The sequence below is a fragment of the Saccostrea cucullata genome, unplaced genomic scaffold (genome assembly GCF_032062105.1).
Source record: "Saccostrea cucullata isolate Sc308-1 unplaced genomic scaffold, CSIRO_AGI_Scuc_v1 ctg2397, whole genome shotgun sequence".
Taxonomy (NCBI): Eukaryota; Metazoa; Mollusca; class Bivalvia; order Ostreida; family Ostreidae; genus Saccostrea; species Saccostrea cuccullata.
In genome coordinates this window covers 70,383-88,278 of record NW_026940797.1, presented here as the reverse complement: position 1 = coordinate 88,278, position 17,896 = coordinate 70,383, and the positions used below count along the sequence as shown (strand labels likewise).

General features: G+C 35.6%; 1 protein-coding gene across 1 annotated transcript in view; it reads right to left on the bottom strand.

The window, feature by feature from the left end:
- LOC134256347 (oxysterol-binding protein-related protein 2-like) overlaps positions 1-17,896 on the bottom strand; it is an 85,284-nt gene that overhangs the window by 23,123 nt on the left and 44,265 nt on the right. Inside the window, exons 4-6 of the mRNA XM_062738993.1 lie at positions 17,714-17,811; positions 8,316-8,492; positions 2,239-2,317 (exon numbers count right to left, since the gene is read on the bottom strand). Coding sequence (XP_062594977.1) covers positions 2,239-2,317; positions 8,316-8,492; positions 17,714-17,811 — 354 coding nt within the window. The remainder of the gene's footprint in view (positions 1-2,238; positions 2,318-8,315; positions 8,493-17,713; positions 17,812-17,896) is intronic.

Below are 17,896 nucleotides of genomic sequence, written 5' to 3'. Positions count from 1 at the left end.
TATGAAAACCCAAGATACATCAACTAACAAAGTTTGATGATTCTAAGCCAATAAGTCCTTGAGATATTCAAAAGTAGGTCACCATGACCTACTTTTTGGTCGACAATCTTTAAAAACCAAAGATGCATCAACAAACAAAGTTAAACCAGTTAGTATTGTAGATACTTAAATAAAGCCTTAAATGTCAAAAATTAGGTCACCATGACCTACTTTTTGGTCGTCACTCTCCGAAAACCTAAGACGCATCAACTCACAAAGTTTGATGATTCTAAGCCAATAAATACCTAAGATACTTAAATAAAGCCATAAAATGTCGAAAGTAGGTCACAGTGACCTACTTTTTGGACATCATTCTCCGAAAACCCAAGATTCATCAACTTACAAAGTTTGATGATTCTAGGCCAATAAGTAATGTAGATACTTAAATAAAGCCATAAAATGTCAAAAGTAGGTCACCGTGACCTACTTTTTGGTCGTCAGTCTCCGAAAACCCAAGACGCATCAACTCACAAAGTTTGATAATTCTAAGCCAATAAATACCTAAGATACTAAAATATAGCCTTAAAATGTCTAAAGTAGGTCACAGTGACCTACTTTTTGGTCATCATTCTCGGAAAACCCAAGACGCATCAACTCACAAAGTTTGATGATTCTAAGCCAATAAGTACCGTTGATACTTAAATAAAGCCATTAAATGTCAAAAGTAGGTCACCGTGACCTACTTTTTGGTCGTTACTCTCCGAAAACCCAAGACACATCAACTCACAAAGTTTGATGATTCTAAGCCAATAAATACCTAAGATACTAAAATATAGCCATAAAATGTTGAAACTAGGTCATCGTGACCTTTATTTTGGTCGACATTTTTTAAAGTCACAAGATGCATCTGCTGACCAAGTTTGATGATCCTAGGTCTGAAGGTAATCAAAATATGCCTTTTAAACAATTCATAAACAAATGCCTGCAAAATTCAAAAAGTAGGTCACAGTGACCTACTTTTTCATAAATATGTTTAAAGGTCCCAAGATGCATCAATTTACAAGAGTTGATGATTCTAAACCTCTCGGTGTCTGAAATAATTGGATTAAATGTTTTAAAAAGAATTAGTCATAAAGTTTAAAAAGTAGGTCATGGTGACCTACTTTTAAGCTGACGTTGTTCAAGGACTCAAAATGCCTCAATTGACAAAGTTTGATGATCATAGGCCTTAAAGTGCCTGAAATATGCCTTGAAATCAATTTGAAAACAAATGCTTACAAAATTTAAAAAGTACGTCACCGTGACCTACTTTTGAGTTAACATGATGTGATGTCCTGAGATGCATCAACTTACAAGATTTGATGATCCTAGTCATAATAGTAAGCAAAATATAAACATTTTTATTATTTGTAAATTTAGGTCAACTTTGAAGTGACCTTGAGACCACGCCCTTTGCCCCAGGGTCATGCCTTGAACAATTTTTAATCTTCAACATATACTGATCCTTGTATGTAAGTTTGGTGAAAATCTGCCCGGTGGTTCTGGAGAAGAAGATTTTTTAGCAACCAGTACTTTTGGTTTTGTTTTCTTGATTATCTCCCCTTGTTTAAGGGTCCCAATCCTTATTTTAGTATATAAGGTAGCCCTTTGGCCAAGGATACCCTGTGACAAATTTGACACAAATTGGCCAAGGGGTTCTTGAGTTATGGCCCATTTTCTAAAAAGTTAACGCACACCGCACACCGCACAAATGGCCATAGCATTAGCTCTTTGAGCCTTTGGCTCAGAAGAGCTAAAAAGAAATTTTTTTACAAAAAAAATTCCTATGCATTCCTATGTTAAACTTTGATACCCACTGTGGCCCCATCCTACCCCTGGGGGTCATGATTTGAACAAACTTGAATCTACACTACCAGAAGATGCTTCCAAATGAGTTTCATCTTGGTTCTTGAGAAGATCTTTTTTAAAATATGCCATTAATTTTTCACTAATTCAAAATTATCTCCCCTTTGAAGAGGATGTGGCCCTTAATTTGAACTGTCTTGAATCCCCTTCACCCAAGGATACATTGGAGCAAGTTTGGCCCAGTGGTTCTTGAGAAGAAGATGAAAATGTGAAAAGTTTACAACAACAACGATGACAGACAACAGACAAATTTCTATCAGAAAAGCTCACTGCATAGGTTAGCTAGAAATATACCTGTAGGTACTGACTATACTAATATTTCTACATTCACCTCAAAATCTTGTTCATACTTACATGTTCTACCCATAGTTTTCCTACAATAACGTTGTGAACACAGCAATTGATGTTACTCCATGTGTATGTTTCATTATGACTGAAAAAGAAAATGAAAGTGTATAGCTCTTGTTTGTCCTTTTTAATTAACTGTTGTTTTTTTTCCCCTTAGAATCTGTAGCACTGCCTTTTTTTAATTAAAAAAATATCTGAACAAATGTTCAAAGGAAAATTTTTTGCATGTGGCAATCTTAGGGTAATAATAAATGAAATGTGTAGTGCTTTACATTTAGAAATCCTTAAATGTATCAACCATGCAAGTCTGGTCAACATAGGGCTTATAGTTAAATATACTTGGAAATGAGACCTGCACCAAAAATTTTAACCTCGTTCACTCATCTGGAAAATGTAGGTCAGATCCAGCATCCTAAACAAGCCTGGTAGTATGCATCCTTAGATGTATGAACTATGCAAGTTTGGTCAACATAGGGATTATATTGACTTGGAAATGAGACCTGCACCAAAAGTTTTAACCTTTCACTCATCCGGAAAATGTAGGTCACATCCAACACCTAAATCAAGATTGGTACTATGCATCCTTAGATGTATCAACCATGCAAGTTTGGTCAACATAGGGCTAATAGTTACTTGGAGATCTGCACTAAAATCTTCATGGTTGGACAGTTACATTTTTAGGCTTAAGTCTGGCTGGACTAGTGTTTCTTTATGTTTATTAGTCTGCACGATTTAATGATTCAGTCCAAAACAAAACAAGAGGCCCAGGGGCCACATCTCTCACTTGAGCACATCGGCTGGGGAAAAGCACAAATCAGATCAGAATTGAAAAGTTTACTGTGGGGGTGGGGTGGGGCTTGAATTCTAATATTACTTGAGAATGCCTCCATATAAATTCTGTGGAATCTTTCAAGATGTGTATTATAACATATTTTTTGGTTTTTCATTTTGCATGACTTCATGAATTTTCATGAATAGACATGAATAATAATATTGCATTTTTTGTTCACAAATAAACAAGAATATTGATGAATAGTTCATGAACAATACTAAATAACTTTTACAAATTATTCATGCACAGTTCATGAAGATGCAATGGACTTAATAATATAATTCACGAACTTTTCTCAAAAGTTCAAGAATATAATTTATGAATTTTTCTAAGTTCAAGAATTATTCTTGATCATTTTGCAGGCAATTAAAAAATTCATGAACAACGAACTATTCTTGAATATTCTTGAACTTGGTTTTCATGAATAAAATCCATGAAATCACGAGTGTCCAATTTGAACTTCATATCATCTTCATGAACCATTCATGAGCAGATTCAAGAATATAACTCATGAAGTTTTCTTAAAAGTTCAAGAATTATTCTTGATCATTTTGCAAGGGAAGTTTGGTTGAAATTGGTCCAGTGGTTCTTGAGAAGAAAATGAAAATGTGAAAAGTTTACAACAACAACAATGACAGACACATTTTGATCAGAAAAGCTCACTTGAGCCTTTGGCTCAGGTGAGCTAAAAAAAAACAAAAAACATTTATGTTTTAAAACAATAAATGTTAAAGTTATTATTACAATGTAATTTTATACTTTGTTGAAATAAACAATTCATAATGGGGAAGTGTTTTATCCGCAGATTCGTTGAAACCTCATGACAAGGAAGAAAGATCATATCCCCTATCTGTTTTTTTTTTCTAGGCCTCTACATTACATCCAAAATGTCTGACATCTTTCTTTCTGTGTCATACTAAATCATGGATGATGTGCACTAAAATGTTTGACTTCATATTAATCAGTCCTAACATGAAGCACTGAATTGACTCAGAGTTATCCAATTACCCGCTAAGAAGCTAGAAGGAGAACAACAGTCCCATGGGCCTTATAGGTCACCTAAGTATCATGTAACAACTTTCCAACAGTTCAATTAAGTTCATGTTTTAAACCAAAGGCCAGGGCTCGAGCTGTGATTCGCCATTGTCGCCAATTGCGAACTTTTTTCAAAAGTGGCGAAAAGAAATTCATAAGTGGCGAAAATGAATTTTTTAGATGTACCATGTACAAAATTTGTGTAGCCCTGGTTAGCTCCTTTGTTTATTCAATGTACACAGATAAGTCCCTTTGTTTATTTAATGCAGCAGAGGTGTGAAAACTGAAACCTACATGTAGGAAATCACGTCTCGCTTGAACGAACAGAGCTGACTAGGTAACTAGCCTAGAGCAATAAAGGGTTACAAAATTGCTTGAAATAATATAATTTGGATTAAACGGGGGGATACAGTGTTATCAGGAGATGAAGTTAGTATATAAAAGATTTTTATCAACAAAATCTGGATCTATGTAGATCGTTTTTTAAAACCGAAAGTAGGGAAACATGACGAAAATTGTAAAGAATGGCTTCAAATTTTACCTACTGAAAATTAAAAAAATTGTATATTAATATACCATTAACTGACCAAGAGTGAAAAAGAAATTGGTTTGGAAACAGAATTATCTTTAGTTAGTAAATTACACTGAATTATTTACATTAACATGAGCTTGCATATTATACCCTGGAGTCTCCAAGTTGTTAAAATAAAGTCAAATTTCAAACCTAATTTTCATTACTTTTTAATTTACTTCTTTTCACAATTAATTAATGAAATGATGAAAATTTGCATTTTTAAAAAATGTCATATTTTTACTAGGTCTGTATCCTCCCCCCCCCCTCCTTACCAGGCGAACAAAAAATATAAACAAGAGAGAACGTTTTCTGTCAAGAGTTGGCTGATATCAATACAATATCAAATTAATTGTGTAATTCCAACATTATTATTTTTTTCTTTTTTAAATGGATACTACCATAAGTTTTAAACATTACATTTTTAAAACAATGTCTCTGTCAGATAAACATAATAAAAAAAATTGAATAACAAAAAGTGCTTGCATTGTCGAGAAATCAGATGTAAGTATGCCTTTCCTTAAAGCTTGTGTCGCGAAAAGTGGCGAAAAAAATTTTCGGTCCAGTGGGAGCCCTGCCAAAGGCCATGAAATTCACAATTTAGAAAGAGGCACCATTGTTTATCATGCACAACTATACACTTAGCATGCTGACTTATTAATACCCAGAGGTAGATCAGAGTAACAAAGAGAAAATGCATTGCCCAGGAGCACAATTTGTTACTCAATACAAGTATTCTTGGCAGCATTGAGCTGTGATGAATTTCTTCCTTAGAATTTAATCACATTGATTTTGGCTAAAGAAGAAGATTTTTAAAGATTGCATTAATTTTAGTGGTTTTGGTCCCACCCCTCAGGCCCCAGGGAGGCAGGGACCATGACACTGACAATTTTGTTCCCTTCACCCATAGATGATTTATCCCAAAATTGGTTGATATTGGTTGAGCAGTTGCATAGAAGAAGCTGAAAATGTTCAAATGTTAACACACAACACAAGACAGACAAAAAATGGATAGCAATAGGTCACCCGAGTTTACAGAATGTTTAGGCAAGAGGCTGATGGGCCACATCATTCACCTGAATAACTTTGACAGTTCTGTTCATAACCAGATTTCCCTCTTGTAGTATCTAGTGTGACCCCAACCTATCCCCAGGGGTCATTATTTGTACAATTAAGAATTTACACTGCCCCAGGATGCTTCCATACAAGTTTCATCTTTTCTAACCCAGTGGTTCTTGAGAAGATTTTTAACAATTTTTTTTTTCTATACATTTCAATGTAAAACTTTGATTCTATATTCTGGCTACATCCTACCCGGGGGGTCATTATTTGAACAATTGAGAATCTACATTACCCCCCAGAATATGCTTCCACATAAGTTTCAGGTTTTGTAGCCAAGTGGTTCTTGAGAAGGTTTTAAAGATTTTTTTTTCCTATTTTAATTTCAATGTAAAACTTGGATTCTTTATTGTGGCTCTGCCCTACCCCCAGGGGTCATGATTACAACAATTAAAATCGACATTACCCAAGGATGCTTGCACATAAGTTTCAGCTTTTGTAGCCAAGTGGTTCTTGAGAAGAAGATTTTTAAGATTTTTCTAAATTTTTCACATAAAACTTGGATTACCTATAGTGGCCTTGCCCTATCCCAGGGGTCATGATTACTGTATACAGGGTTGTTTTCGCCCCATGTTATTTTCGCCCTTTTGCATGTGCAATCAATTTTGTTTCGTTTGAAATTTGCCAAGTCATAATTAGGCTGTATTCTTTGAATTCGTCCAATGGTGAAGAGGGCAAAATTACCGTAATTTTCGGATAATAGGTCGATGGGGTATATAGGTCGAAAGGCTCATTTTCAGCCTTAATTTTTGAAAAATCCTAAGATAGGACGAACTTACTATATAGGACGAGGCTTTGTTTCCCATTTTCTAAAGATTCTTACGCAGATACAACGTATCAGAACAGGTAAACCTCTAAAATTACCGGGGTTATTCCGTGACATGAACATATCAAGAAAACAAACGGGTATTTTAATGAGTACAGCATTTAAATAAAGTTTTTTAAAAAATGTAGTTAAAACTTCCTTGAATTGTGTTACTACTTATTTTTCTCCAACTTGCCTGTTCAATGCCTCCGTAGTTTCATACTGTTGTTAAACAACAGGCATAAATAACACGTAAGTACGTTCTTATTTTACAGCTATAATTCGGGAAATACCCGAGATCAAAGAATAATAATTCTGATTTCAGAACAACTTGGACACATTCCTAATATATTTTATTCAGACATTATTTACCGGTGGACGACAATTGCTTCGATGTCCGCCATTTTCATTTTTGTTCTTCAGGGATTTGCTAAAACCCACAAACGACCATTGAATGTATATATAAAACAACAGTAAAGAACTGAAATAATATTACCACGCTATAAGTTTAATTTATAAATTTAATTCAGAGTACAGATACATTCACAATTTGACAGTCATTATGAATTTCATGGCTTTGTTTGTTCAATGATGTGTAACACTAATACCCTATAACGGCACGTGGATTTGCTAATCATGCCCTGCGGGTATTAAATCAACACAGGTGTTAAAACCTTTGCGTGTACACACAGTGTAAATCCTTTTATCTGTCAGACAATTAAAATTCTGTTAGAAGCCAACCTTTGTATAGCGGTAATTGTCATCTTGAAAAATTTTCTGTATTTTAAATTTTGATACGGTTGCGGTTTTTCTTTTAGTAAACGGTAGCGACTTCCTAACTTCACAAGATGGCTACCGCATGATGGATAACACTTTGAGGAATTATTTACTTGATGAAGCAGAAGCACAGTTTTTTCCTTTGTCATCAACGGATATTTAATGGAATTTATTTTGTAAGAAAGCTATAGAATAAATATTTTATTGTTTACCTGGGCACTAATTTTTCTGCGTAAAATAATGAAAAAAGTTATGAAAGTGGCACAGATTTGCTTTGAAATTGACGTAAATTTTATTGATTTTGGGGCATTTTTCGTAAACTTGAGCCTTAGAAAGGTCGAATTAGTATATTGGGCGACCCCAGCGGTTCTGAGAAAAAAAGTATTGACCTATTATCCGAAAATTACGGTAAGGGTAGAAAATAAATGAGGGCAAAATTTTCCTTGTATACCATACAACAATTAGAATCTACACTGCCCCAGGATGCCTCCACATAAGTTTATGCATTTGTAGCCAAGTGGTTCTTGAGCAGAAGATTTTTAAAGATCTTTCTTATGTTTTTCAATGTAAAACTTTGATTCTTTTTTTTTTTTGGAACCACCCTATCCCCAGGGGTCATGATTTGAATAATTTAGAATCTGCATTACCCCAGGATGCTTTCACATAAGTTTAATCTTTCCTATCCCAGTGGTTCTTGAGAAAAAGATTTTTTAATGGCCCACCTTATTTTCCTCTTTTCTTGATTATCTCCCCTAGTAAGGGGACTGAGCCCTTCATTTCTTTTAAATTTGAAGTCCCTTTTACCCTAGGATGATTTGTCCCAAGTTTAATTAAAATTGGCCCAGTGGTTCTTCATCAGAAGTTGAAAATGTGAAAAGGTTACAGATGGATGGACAGAAAGAGCTTTCAGCTTAGGTGATCTAAAATATTGTAAATAAACCTACTTTTTTAATTCCAGAGTTAGGATGCCTTTAGGATTGACCTCTACAGATTTGCCCCAAAACTTGAGTTTGGGATGGATGGATCCATGGAATTTGTAATTTGGAGACTCCACATAGAATGCACTAATAGGTGGATGATGGGATACTTGTTCACTCACCATCCGAAATCCCAAATCTGGTCTGTAATCAAAAAACAAAATAAATTAATTGGCATTCTTGGTAGAATTTCTTAAGAATATTGACCAAAGGGATGTTATTATATCATAAAATACAAGTATATACTGACAAAATGTCAGAGATACTCAAGCTGTAGAAAGTCAACTAGGAAGTGTCATTAATATCCTAAAATTGTATTAGATGAGGGCTATTGAGTTCAATCTTCTGTTGAATGAAATACATTTCCATGAATCATGCGAGGCTACTGTGTTGACCAATTTACTCCGTTGATACTCAACAGAAAACATGCATTAACATCCGCCACAAATAGTCCATGTCATATTCCCCTGGATTGATCTAATTTTTATAATTTGAAATGTAAGTAAATGTAATAATATAATAATCTTATTTGAATATTAAATTTCTTTTAAAGTAAAACTCAATTATAAAGATTCAAAGTTTATCGTAATGGAACTCATTTTTAGTGTAGCGTCATCTATAAACACCAAAAGATATGAACGACAACTCTAAATACTGACGGCAAGTGGTAAATCTAGTCTTCCCGATGCCCAATTCCTGACGGTCCCGGATTTTTAGATTTTTAGCAATTTCTTTTTTACCGGTGCACAGAATTTATTCTAACTTTTCATGAACATTTTCTTGGTTTAAATGAATTCATTAATGCATAAAAACTTTAGGAAACTTGCGTATTTATTACCGTATTTGGCCGAGTATAATACGCATTGATGTAAAATACGCACCCCCCTTTTTGAGTCTGAAACTGGGGAAAAAAACGCAGTTCGGATGTATTATACGCAACAGAAAAATTTACCAAGCGATGTTCTGAACTTTGAAAATCGCGGTAATTTGTTACGAAAATCGGCGCGAGGATTAAGTGTCAAAAATTTACTGAACACACTTTTTTTTTTTAAAATACACACTTTATAACTTCTCTTAATCCTGATATTCCATATCGCGGCAATCTGGAGAAAATTATTTATTCATTTATTTCAACAAAGTACAAGATAATATTGCGTAAAAGTATTAACAGATTTTTTTAAAGAATAGTTACGGTGATTTTGAAATAATGCGTCGCCATATTCTTAGATGAAATAATTTTATTTCAACAAAGCAAGAGATATTGTCGAAAGTTTTATCAGTTGTCATATTTAATTTTGGTTCTAGATAATCATGCTTAAAATTATCTGACAATATTTTAACAGGAAACGAAATTGAAACATCAAAGTATTTATTTCTTTAAGAAGACTACGATTTTCCTCTTCTAAATCTTCGCGGATATCTTATTTTCTAAATGATACCACTTTTAATAAAAGTTTTAGCATAATTTATATTTCATTTGTCAACTCTCAATTATTTAAACAAGAGGCCGATAAGTATAAGATAAGGAAAAATTACATTTAACAAGTGTTTAATTGTTTAAAGTGCCGTAATCAACACATGCTCACACATACGAAAGGTCATAAACCGACCCCCCTTTTTAACAAAGAAAATAATCAAAGCAATTAACATGGCAGTAAATAATGAGTGCTGTAACTGTAAAAACATTGCTTTGGAGTTGGTAGACATTTAATTGCCCCGAGGGGTGTTGATAGGTAATTATCATTTGACAAGCGCACGTGTGTCACAACATTGGCTTCCTTTCATTGGGACGTATGGAGGGGTGTTAAATATTGTTGCAGATTATCAATGAGTTATTTTAAACCTAAAATTAATATTTATTTTATTGTATTTCATTAAAAAATTATTTATTACTTTGTCTGGCAGATAAGGTGCATGTGCACTATCATTACTGAAACACGTGACATAAGCATGAGTTAACGTCTAAAAATAACATCGGTAATGGCGGCCTCCTCGGAGACAATCAACATGCAGCTCAAATTACTTTTAACTTACTTTTTCATGTTATTTTGGTATCAAAAGATTGTGAAAGTGACATTTTTAAGAAGCATACCTTCCAACAATAACTTTCCGAAATTTAAAATATGGCAATAAACAAAAGAAATTGCATATGTCTCTAGGTAATACTACGGTATGTACGTATGATAGCCGTGTTTCACCTGAAAGAAAAACTTGTCAAAATCCCATTGTGATGTAAAATACGCATCCCTTTCTCACAGTAATTTATTTTAGGAAAAAAGTGCGTATTGTATTCCCCGAAATACGGTACTAAATCAAACTAGAACTGTCAAAACGGGACAAAATACCCCCCGCTGGATTTTTCAGAAGTAAGTTTTTCCATAATAAAGATATGTATCAAACACAAATTATGAAATTTTTCTTCCAGTGACTTTGAACTTCCCCAAATGACCTTGGGTCAAGGTCATGACACACCCTTGGGACATGGGCAATCTTTGTGTGAAATGAGAACCTACCAAGTTTATCCATAAGAAAGATATGGACCGGACACGAATTATGAAATTTTTTCCTACAGTGACCTTGAACTTCCCCAAATGACCTTGGGTTGGGTCATGGGCAATCTTTGTGTGAAATGAGAACCTACCAAGTTTATCCATAAGAAAGATATGGACCAGACACAAATCATGAAATTTTTCTTCTAATGAACTTGAACTTCCCCAAATGACCTTGGGTCAAGGTCATGACACATCCTTGGGTCATGGGCAATCTTTGTGTGAAATGAGAACCTGACAAGTTTATCCATAAGAAATATATGGACCAGACACGAATTATGAAATTTTTCTTCCAGTGACCCTGAACTTCCCCAAATGACCTTGGGTCAAAGTCATGACACACCCTTGGGTCAAGGGCAATCTTTTTGTGAAATGAGAACCTACCAAGTTTATCCATAAGAAATATATGGACCAGACACGAATTATGAAATTTTTCTTCCAGTGACCCTGAACTTCCCCCAAATGACCTTGGGTCAAGGTCATACCACACCCTTGGGTCAAGGGCAATCTTTTTGTGAAATGAGAACCTACCAAGTTTATCCATAAAAAATATGTATCAAACATGAATTATGAAATTTTTCTTCCAGTGACCTTGAACTTCCCAAGATGACCTTGGGTCAAGGTCATGACACACCCTTGGGTCATGGGCAATCTTTGTGTGAAATGAGAACCTACCAAGTTTATCCATAAGAAAGATATGGACCGGACACGAATTATGAAATTTTTCTTCCAGTGACCTTGAACTTCCAAGATGACCTTGGGTCAAGGTCATGACACACCCTTGGGTCATGGGCAATCTTTGTGTGAAATGAGAACCTACCAAGTTTATCCATAAGAAAGATATGGACCGGACAAGAATTATGAAATTTTTCTTCCAGTGACCTTGAACTTCCCCAATTGACCTTGGTTCAAGGTCATGACACACCCTTAGGTTATGGTCAATCTTAGTGTGGAGTAGTAGATTCTAATGTCCCTCTGTAAGAAAGATATGGACCGGACACGATTGCACAGACAGACAGACAGCTGGACAGACAGACAGACGGACAGACGGACAAGGTGATTCCTATATACCCCCCCAAACTTTTACAATATACTCACTCATGGCAAAAAATATATTTATAATTTACACACAATGTACCTGATTAAATTTATTTTCAAACATATGTTTAATCAGCATCCTTATTATTTTTGTAAGTCAAAATGTAAAACTTTGAAGGTGAATTGAAGTACCCTAAATGATTATAAATGTGGAATTTTTCAAATAGAAAAATGTCTTAATTACAATCATAGAGTGACATATAATTTTTATCCAAAATACAGCCAGAATGCAGGATTTGGCATCTCTATTTTCAAAGTATCTCGGGGGAGGCCCCCCGTACCCCCACCAGCAGGAGGGGGACACCCTCTCCCACACCTACCCCCCTCGTTGCTTCGCTACTCGACCACCAGCCTTCAGCTGCTGGACAACTAATACATGTACATGAACAGGGCTAGTACAGATTAGAAATGGCTAGCCCTGCTGACAACTATGGTTTTAAAGTTAGTGTCGATCCATGTTTTTAGTAACCACGGTGTAACTCCATTCATCGAAACAGAAAACTGATATAAAGACATGTATTTTAGTGTAGACTACTTGTGTGCCAAGTTATATTGAAATCAAACCCAAACTGTAGGAGTATCATTTTGAAAAAAAAATTTTAAAGACAGACAAACAGACATACACCTTACTATCTTTGACCAGTGGAGCTAAAAATAAACACCTCTTTTGAATCATAATAATTTTCACACACAAATTGCATTGTTTAGTAAATTAAAAAAAATTGTTATTAAAATAAAATTGAGTTATATGGTGGAAAAAACAAACAAGAGGCCCATGGACCACATTGATCATATGAGCACCTTAGCTAGGAAAAAAGCAGAAATCAGATCAGAGTTGAAAAGTAAAATATAAAAGGGATCCCAGAGGATGAGGGGTTGCCATTCTTAAGAAGAAAATTTATAATCCTCAACATTTATAATTGTGATACCTTGTTATGGCCCAACCTACCCAGGGATGGGGGGGATGATTTGAACAAACTTGAATCTAAACTACAGTAAAATCTCGTGAATTGGCCGCAATGATGTAAAAGACGCACCCCCAAAGTTGGAGTAAAAATCCCGAAAAAAACGCATATCCTATGTAAAAAGTGCACCCAAAAATTGTCTTTAAAAAAGCACAGTAACTTGAAATAAAAATAATGATTTTTTTTTTTTGCATTGCAAACGAAAGTAGCACGTCAATTTTTTTTTTTACCCTACGTATCTAAAGTGTGCATTTGTGAATATATAAATTTAATCTTTTTAATAATTATCTAACTAAAGATAATAATACCTGATGATTTCCTTTATAAATTGATTCCAACCGTGTTATGAAGTTATGCATGTATACCAAGCGCGTGTCAGTAAGTACGTAAACAAAACTGGGTCATACCCAAGCGATATTAGTGTGGAAAATTTGGCTTCTAGTAATTAAACGGTTCTTGGTATCCATCGATAATTTTCTTGATTATAATTGACTTTTTTAACAAATGCTTCCGACTGAAATATAGTGTTTTAATAGTGCAGGTATTGAGGTGATAATTGTTATATAAACGATAGTCATGTCCTCAGTGACAACATTGAACACAGTTAAATATAGCAATGACGCATCAAAAGAATTCCTACCAAGTTGCACCTCTAATTGCATATCTAATATTTAAAAAAATATAAATAAGTTTTAGAATCAAGAACAAGAGGCCCATGGGCCACATCGCTCACCTGAGAAGCTTTGACCATTCTGTTCTTTACGAGATTTCCCCCTTGTTAAACATAATGCATCCCCACCCTACCCCACTGATCATAATTTAGACATTTTGAAATCTACACTACCCCATGATCCTTCCAGGGCACATATGTTTCAGCTTTTTTGGCCCAGTGGTTCCTGAGAAGAAGATTTTCAAAGATTTTTCCTATATATTTCTATGTAAAATTTGATTCCCTATAATGGCCCCGCCCTTCCCCCGGGGGTCTTGATTCCTATAATTTAGAATTTACAATACGCTAGAATGCTTCCACATAAGCTTCACTTTTTCTGGCCCAGTGGTTCTTGAGAAGAAGATTTTCAAAGATTTTTCCTATATATTTCTATATAAAACTTTGATTCCCCATTGTGGCCCCGCCCTACCCCCGGGGGTCATGATTTGAACAATTTAGAATCTACACTATACCAGGATGCTTCCACATAAGTTTCAGCTTTTCTGGCCCAGTGGTTCTTGAGAAGAAGATTTTCAAAGATTTTTCCTATATATTTCTATATAAAACTTTGATTCCCCATTGTGGCCCCGCCATTCCCCCGGGGGTAATTATTTGAACAATTTAGAATCTACATTATACCAGAATGCTTCCACATAAGTTTCAGCTTTTCTGGCCCTGTGGTTCTTGAGAAGAAGATTTTCAAAGATTTTTCCTATATATTTCTATGTAAAACTTTGATTCCCCATTGTGGCCCCCCCCCTACCCCCCGGGGTCATGATTTGAACAAACTTGAATCTACCCTACCTGGGGATGCTTCCACATAAATATGAGCAATTATAGCTTTGCTGTTCTTGAGAAGAAGACTTCTAAAGAATTTTCCTATATATTTCTATATAAAACTTTGGTCGGCCATTGTGGCCCCGCCCTACCCCGGGGGTCACGATTTGAACAAACTTGAATCTACACTACCTGGGGATGCTTCCATATAAATATGAACAATTATGGCTCTGCTGTTCTTGAGAAGAAGACTTCTAAAGAATTTTCCTACATATTTCTATATAAAACTTTGGTCGGCCATTGTGGCCCCGCCCTACCCCGGGGGTCACGATTTGAACAAACTTGAATCTACACTACCTGGGAATGCTTCCATATAAATATGAGCAATTATGGCTCTGCTGTTCCTGAGAAGAAGATTTTTAAAGAATTTTCCTATATATTTCTATGTAAAACTTTGGTTGGCCATTGTGGCCCCGCCCTACCCCCGGGGGACATGATTTGAACAAATTTAAATCTACACTACCTGAGGATGATTCCACGTGAGTTTCATCTTTCCTGGCACAGTGGTTCTTGAGGAGAAGATTTTTAAAACATACCACCAATTTTTCACTAATTCTTAATTATCTCCCCTTGAATGAGGGCGTGGCCCCTTATTTGAACAAACTTGAATCCCCTTCACCCAAGGATACTTTGTGGCAAGTTTGGTCGAAATTGGCCCAGCGGTTCTTGAGAAGAAGTCGAAAATGTGAAAAGTTTAGACAGACAGACAGACAGACGGACAGACGGACAGACAGACGGACGCCGGACAAAATGTGATCAGAAAAGCTCACTTGAGCCTTCGGCTCAGGTGAGCTAATAATTGGAATTTTTCTAAGTCCAAGAGGCATAACTCTGTCAATTATGGTGCGATCATATCCAAAACAGAACAAGACCTGGATATTCATCTGATATACCTGTATACCAAATTTCATTTCAGTATGTGCATTGGTTATGAAGAAAATGAACGGAAACTAAATGGACCAACTGACAGACAGCAGCAAAGCAATATGCCCTCCCTTCTTTGAAGTGGGGCATAAATATATCTATGTCTTACATGCATCTCTTTGATGATATAAGTGATGGTTGTTCAAAATGGAGGGATACTCAATCGAAATAAAACATATACAAAGATCGTTTTTTATCAGAGTTTTATTCAATGAAACAAATATCTTTATTTCAACAGTTAAGATAGATGCATATTTCTACAATGGGTAGGATTTACGTATATAACTTTCTGAAATTAAAGTAACTTTGACGTTATTGGTAACAAAGAGCAATCAATTGAAATGGATCAGAAAAATGGTCCTCGGCACCAAGAAAAGAGGCCCATGGGCCACATCGCTCACCTGAGAAGCATTGAACATTCTGTTCTTTACCAGATTTCCCCCTTGTAATACATATTGTGACCAAACCCTACCCAACTGATCATAATTTAAACAATTTGAAATCTACACTACCGTAGGATGCTTTGATTCAACATTGTAAAAATTGATTTCCCATTGTGGCTCCGTCCTACCCCCGGGGGTCATGATTAGAACAATTTAGAATCTACACTATCCCAGGATGCTTCCACATAATTTTCTGCTTTTCTGGCCCAGTGGTTCTTGAGAAGAAGATTTTTCCTATATATTTCTATGTAAAACTTTGATTCCCCATTGTGGCCCCGCCCTATCCCTGGGGGGTCATGATTTTAACAATTTAGAATCTACACTTCCCCAGGATGCTTCCACATAAGTTTCAGCTTTTCTGGCTCATCGGTTCTTGAGTAGAAGATTTTCAAAGATTTTTCCTATATATTGCAATGTAAAACTTTGATCCCCATTATGGCCCCACCCTACCCCCGGGGGTCATGATTTGAATAATTTAGAATCTGCACTACCCAGGGATGCTTCCACATAAGTTTCAGCTTTTCTGGCCCACTGGTTCTTCAGAAGAAGATTTTAAAAGAATTTTCCTATATATTTCTTTGTAAAATTTTTGATTCCCCATTGTGGCCCCGCCCAACCCCCGGGGGTCATGATTTTTACAATTTAGCATCTACACTACCCAAGGATGCTTCCATATAAGTCTCAGCTTTTCTGGCCCAGTGGTTCTTGGAAAGAAAATGTTTAAAGATTTGTTCTATATATTTCTATGTAAAACTTTGATTCCCCACTGGGGCCCCGCCCTACCCCCGGGGGCATGATTTTAACAATTTAGAATCTACACTACCCTAGAATGCGTACACATAAGTTTCAGCTTTTCTGGCCCACTGGTTCTTGAGAAGAAGATTTTCAAAGAATTTTCCTATATATTCTATGTAAAACTTTGTTTCCCCGTCCTATCCCCGGGGGTCATGATTTGAACAATTTAGAATCTACACTACCCCAGGATGCTTCCACATAAGTTTCAGCTTTCCTGGCCCAGTGGTTCTTGAGAAGAAGATTTTTTAATGACCCCACCCTATTTTTGTCTTTTCTTGATTATCTCCCCTTGTGAGGGGACTTGACCCTTCATTTTCACAATTTAAATTCCCCTTCACCCAAGGATGCTTTGCACCAAGTTTGGTCAAAATTGGCCCAGTGGTTCTTGAGAAGAAGTCGAAAATGTGAAAAGTTTACAGACGGACAGACGGACCGACAGACAGACAGACGGACGGACGGACGATGGACAAAATGTGATCAGAAAAGCTCACTTGAGCCTTCGACTCAGGTGAGCTAAAAAGGGGTTGAATTTTGTTCCTATATATTGAGCGCATCCCTCCTTTTGAACAATTTTCTGACAAAGAAAAAAAAAGTGTGGCCAATACTCGGGACATTACGGTTCCTAAAATGTTTCAGTATAAATTTGACCAGTTATGGTATTGCTGTTTTTTAGAAGGAAATTTTTAAAGATTTTTCCTAAGTAAAACTTAAAGTCCATATTATCGCCCTACATAAATAGTGGGAAAGCATGAGAATGTTTCAGGGACCATATGATGATATTTCTGCAAATTTGCCCATGAACAATCAATACGTGACACGATCATCAATGGGTTTCCAATCATGAACACATGGCTATGATGCATTCAACAATTTATTGATTCAGTACCAATTTTGATACATTTTATGAAAACAAAACATGAAACTTTCTTATTTTACTGGGTCTTTAAAAATCCACATGTATTGACATCATACATTCTGAGCAAAATTTATACATAAATTTGCACAGGATGCAAATCAATATTAAACATTGAGCAATTCATCTTACCTATCAAATTCAAAAGTTTCTCCTAATAATGGATTGAATGGTTTTCCTAAACGTTCAAAGTTGGATGAAATAGCAGACACTGCAAATGCCGAGATAAACTACAAAATAAACAAGAAAGACATGAGTCTTGACAGTCACCTGAGAATTATGAATTAACCACATGCAGATACCTGTAATGATATA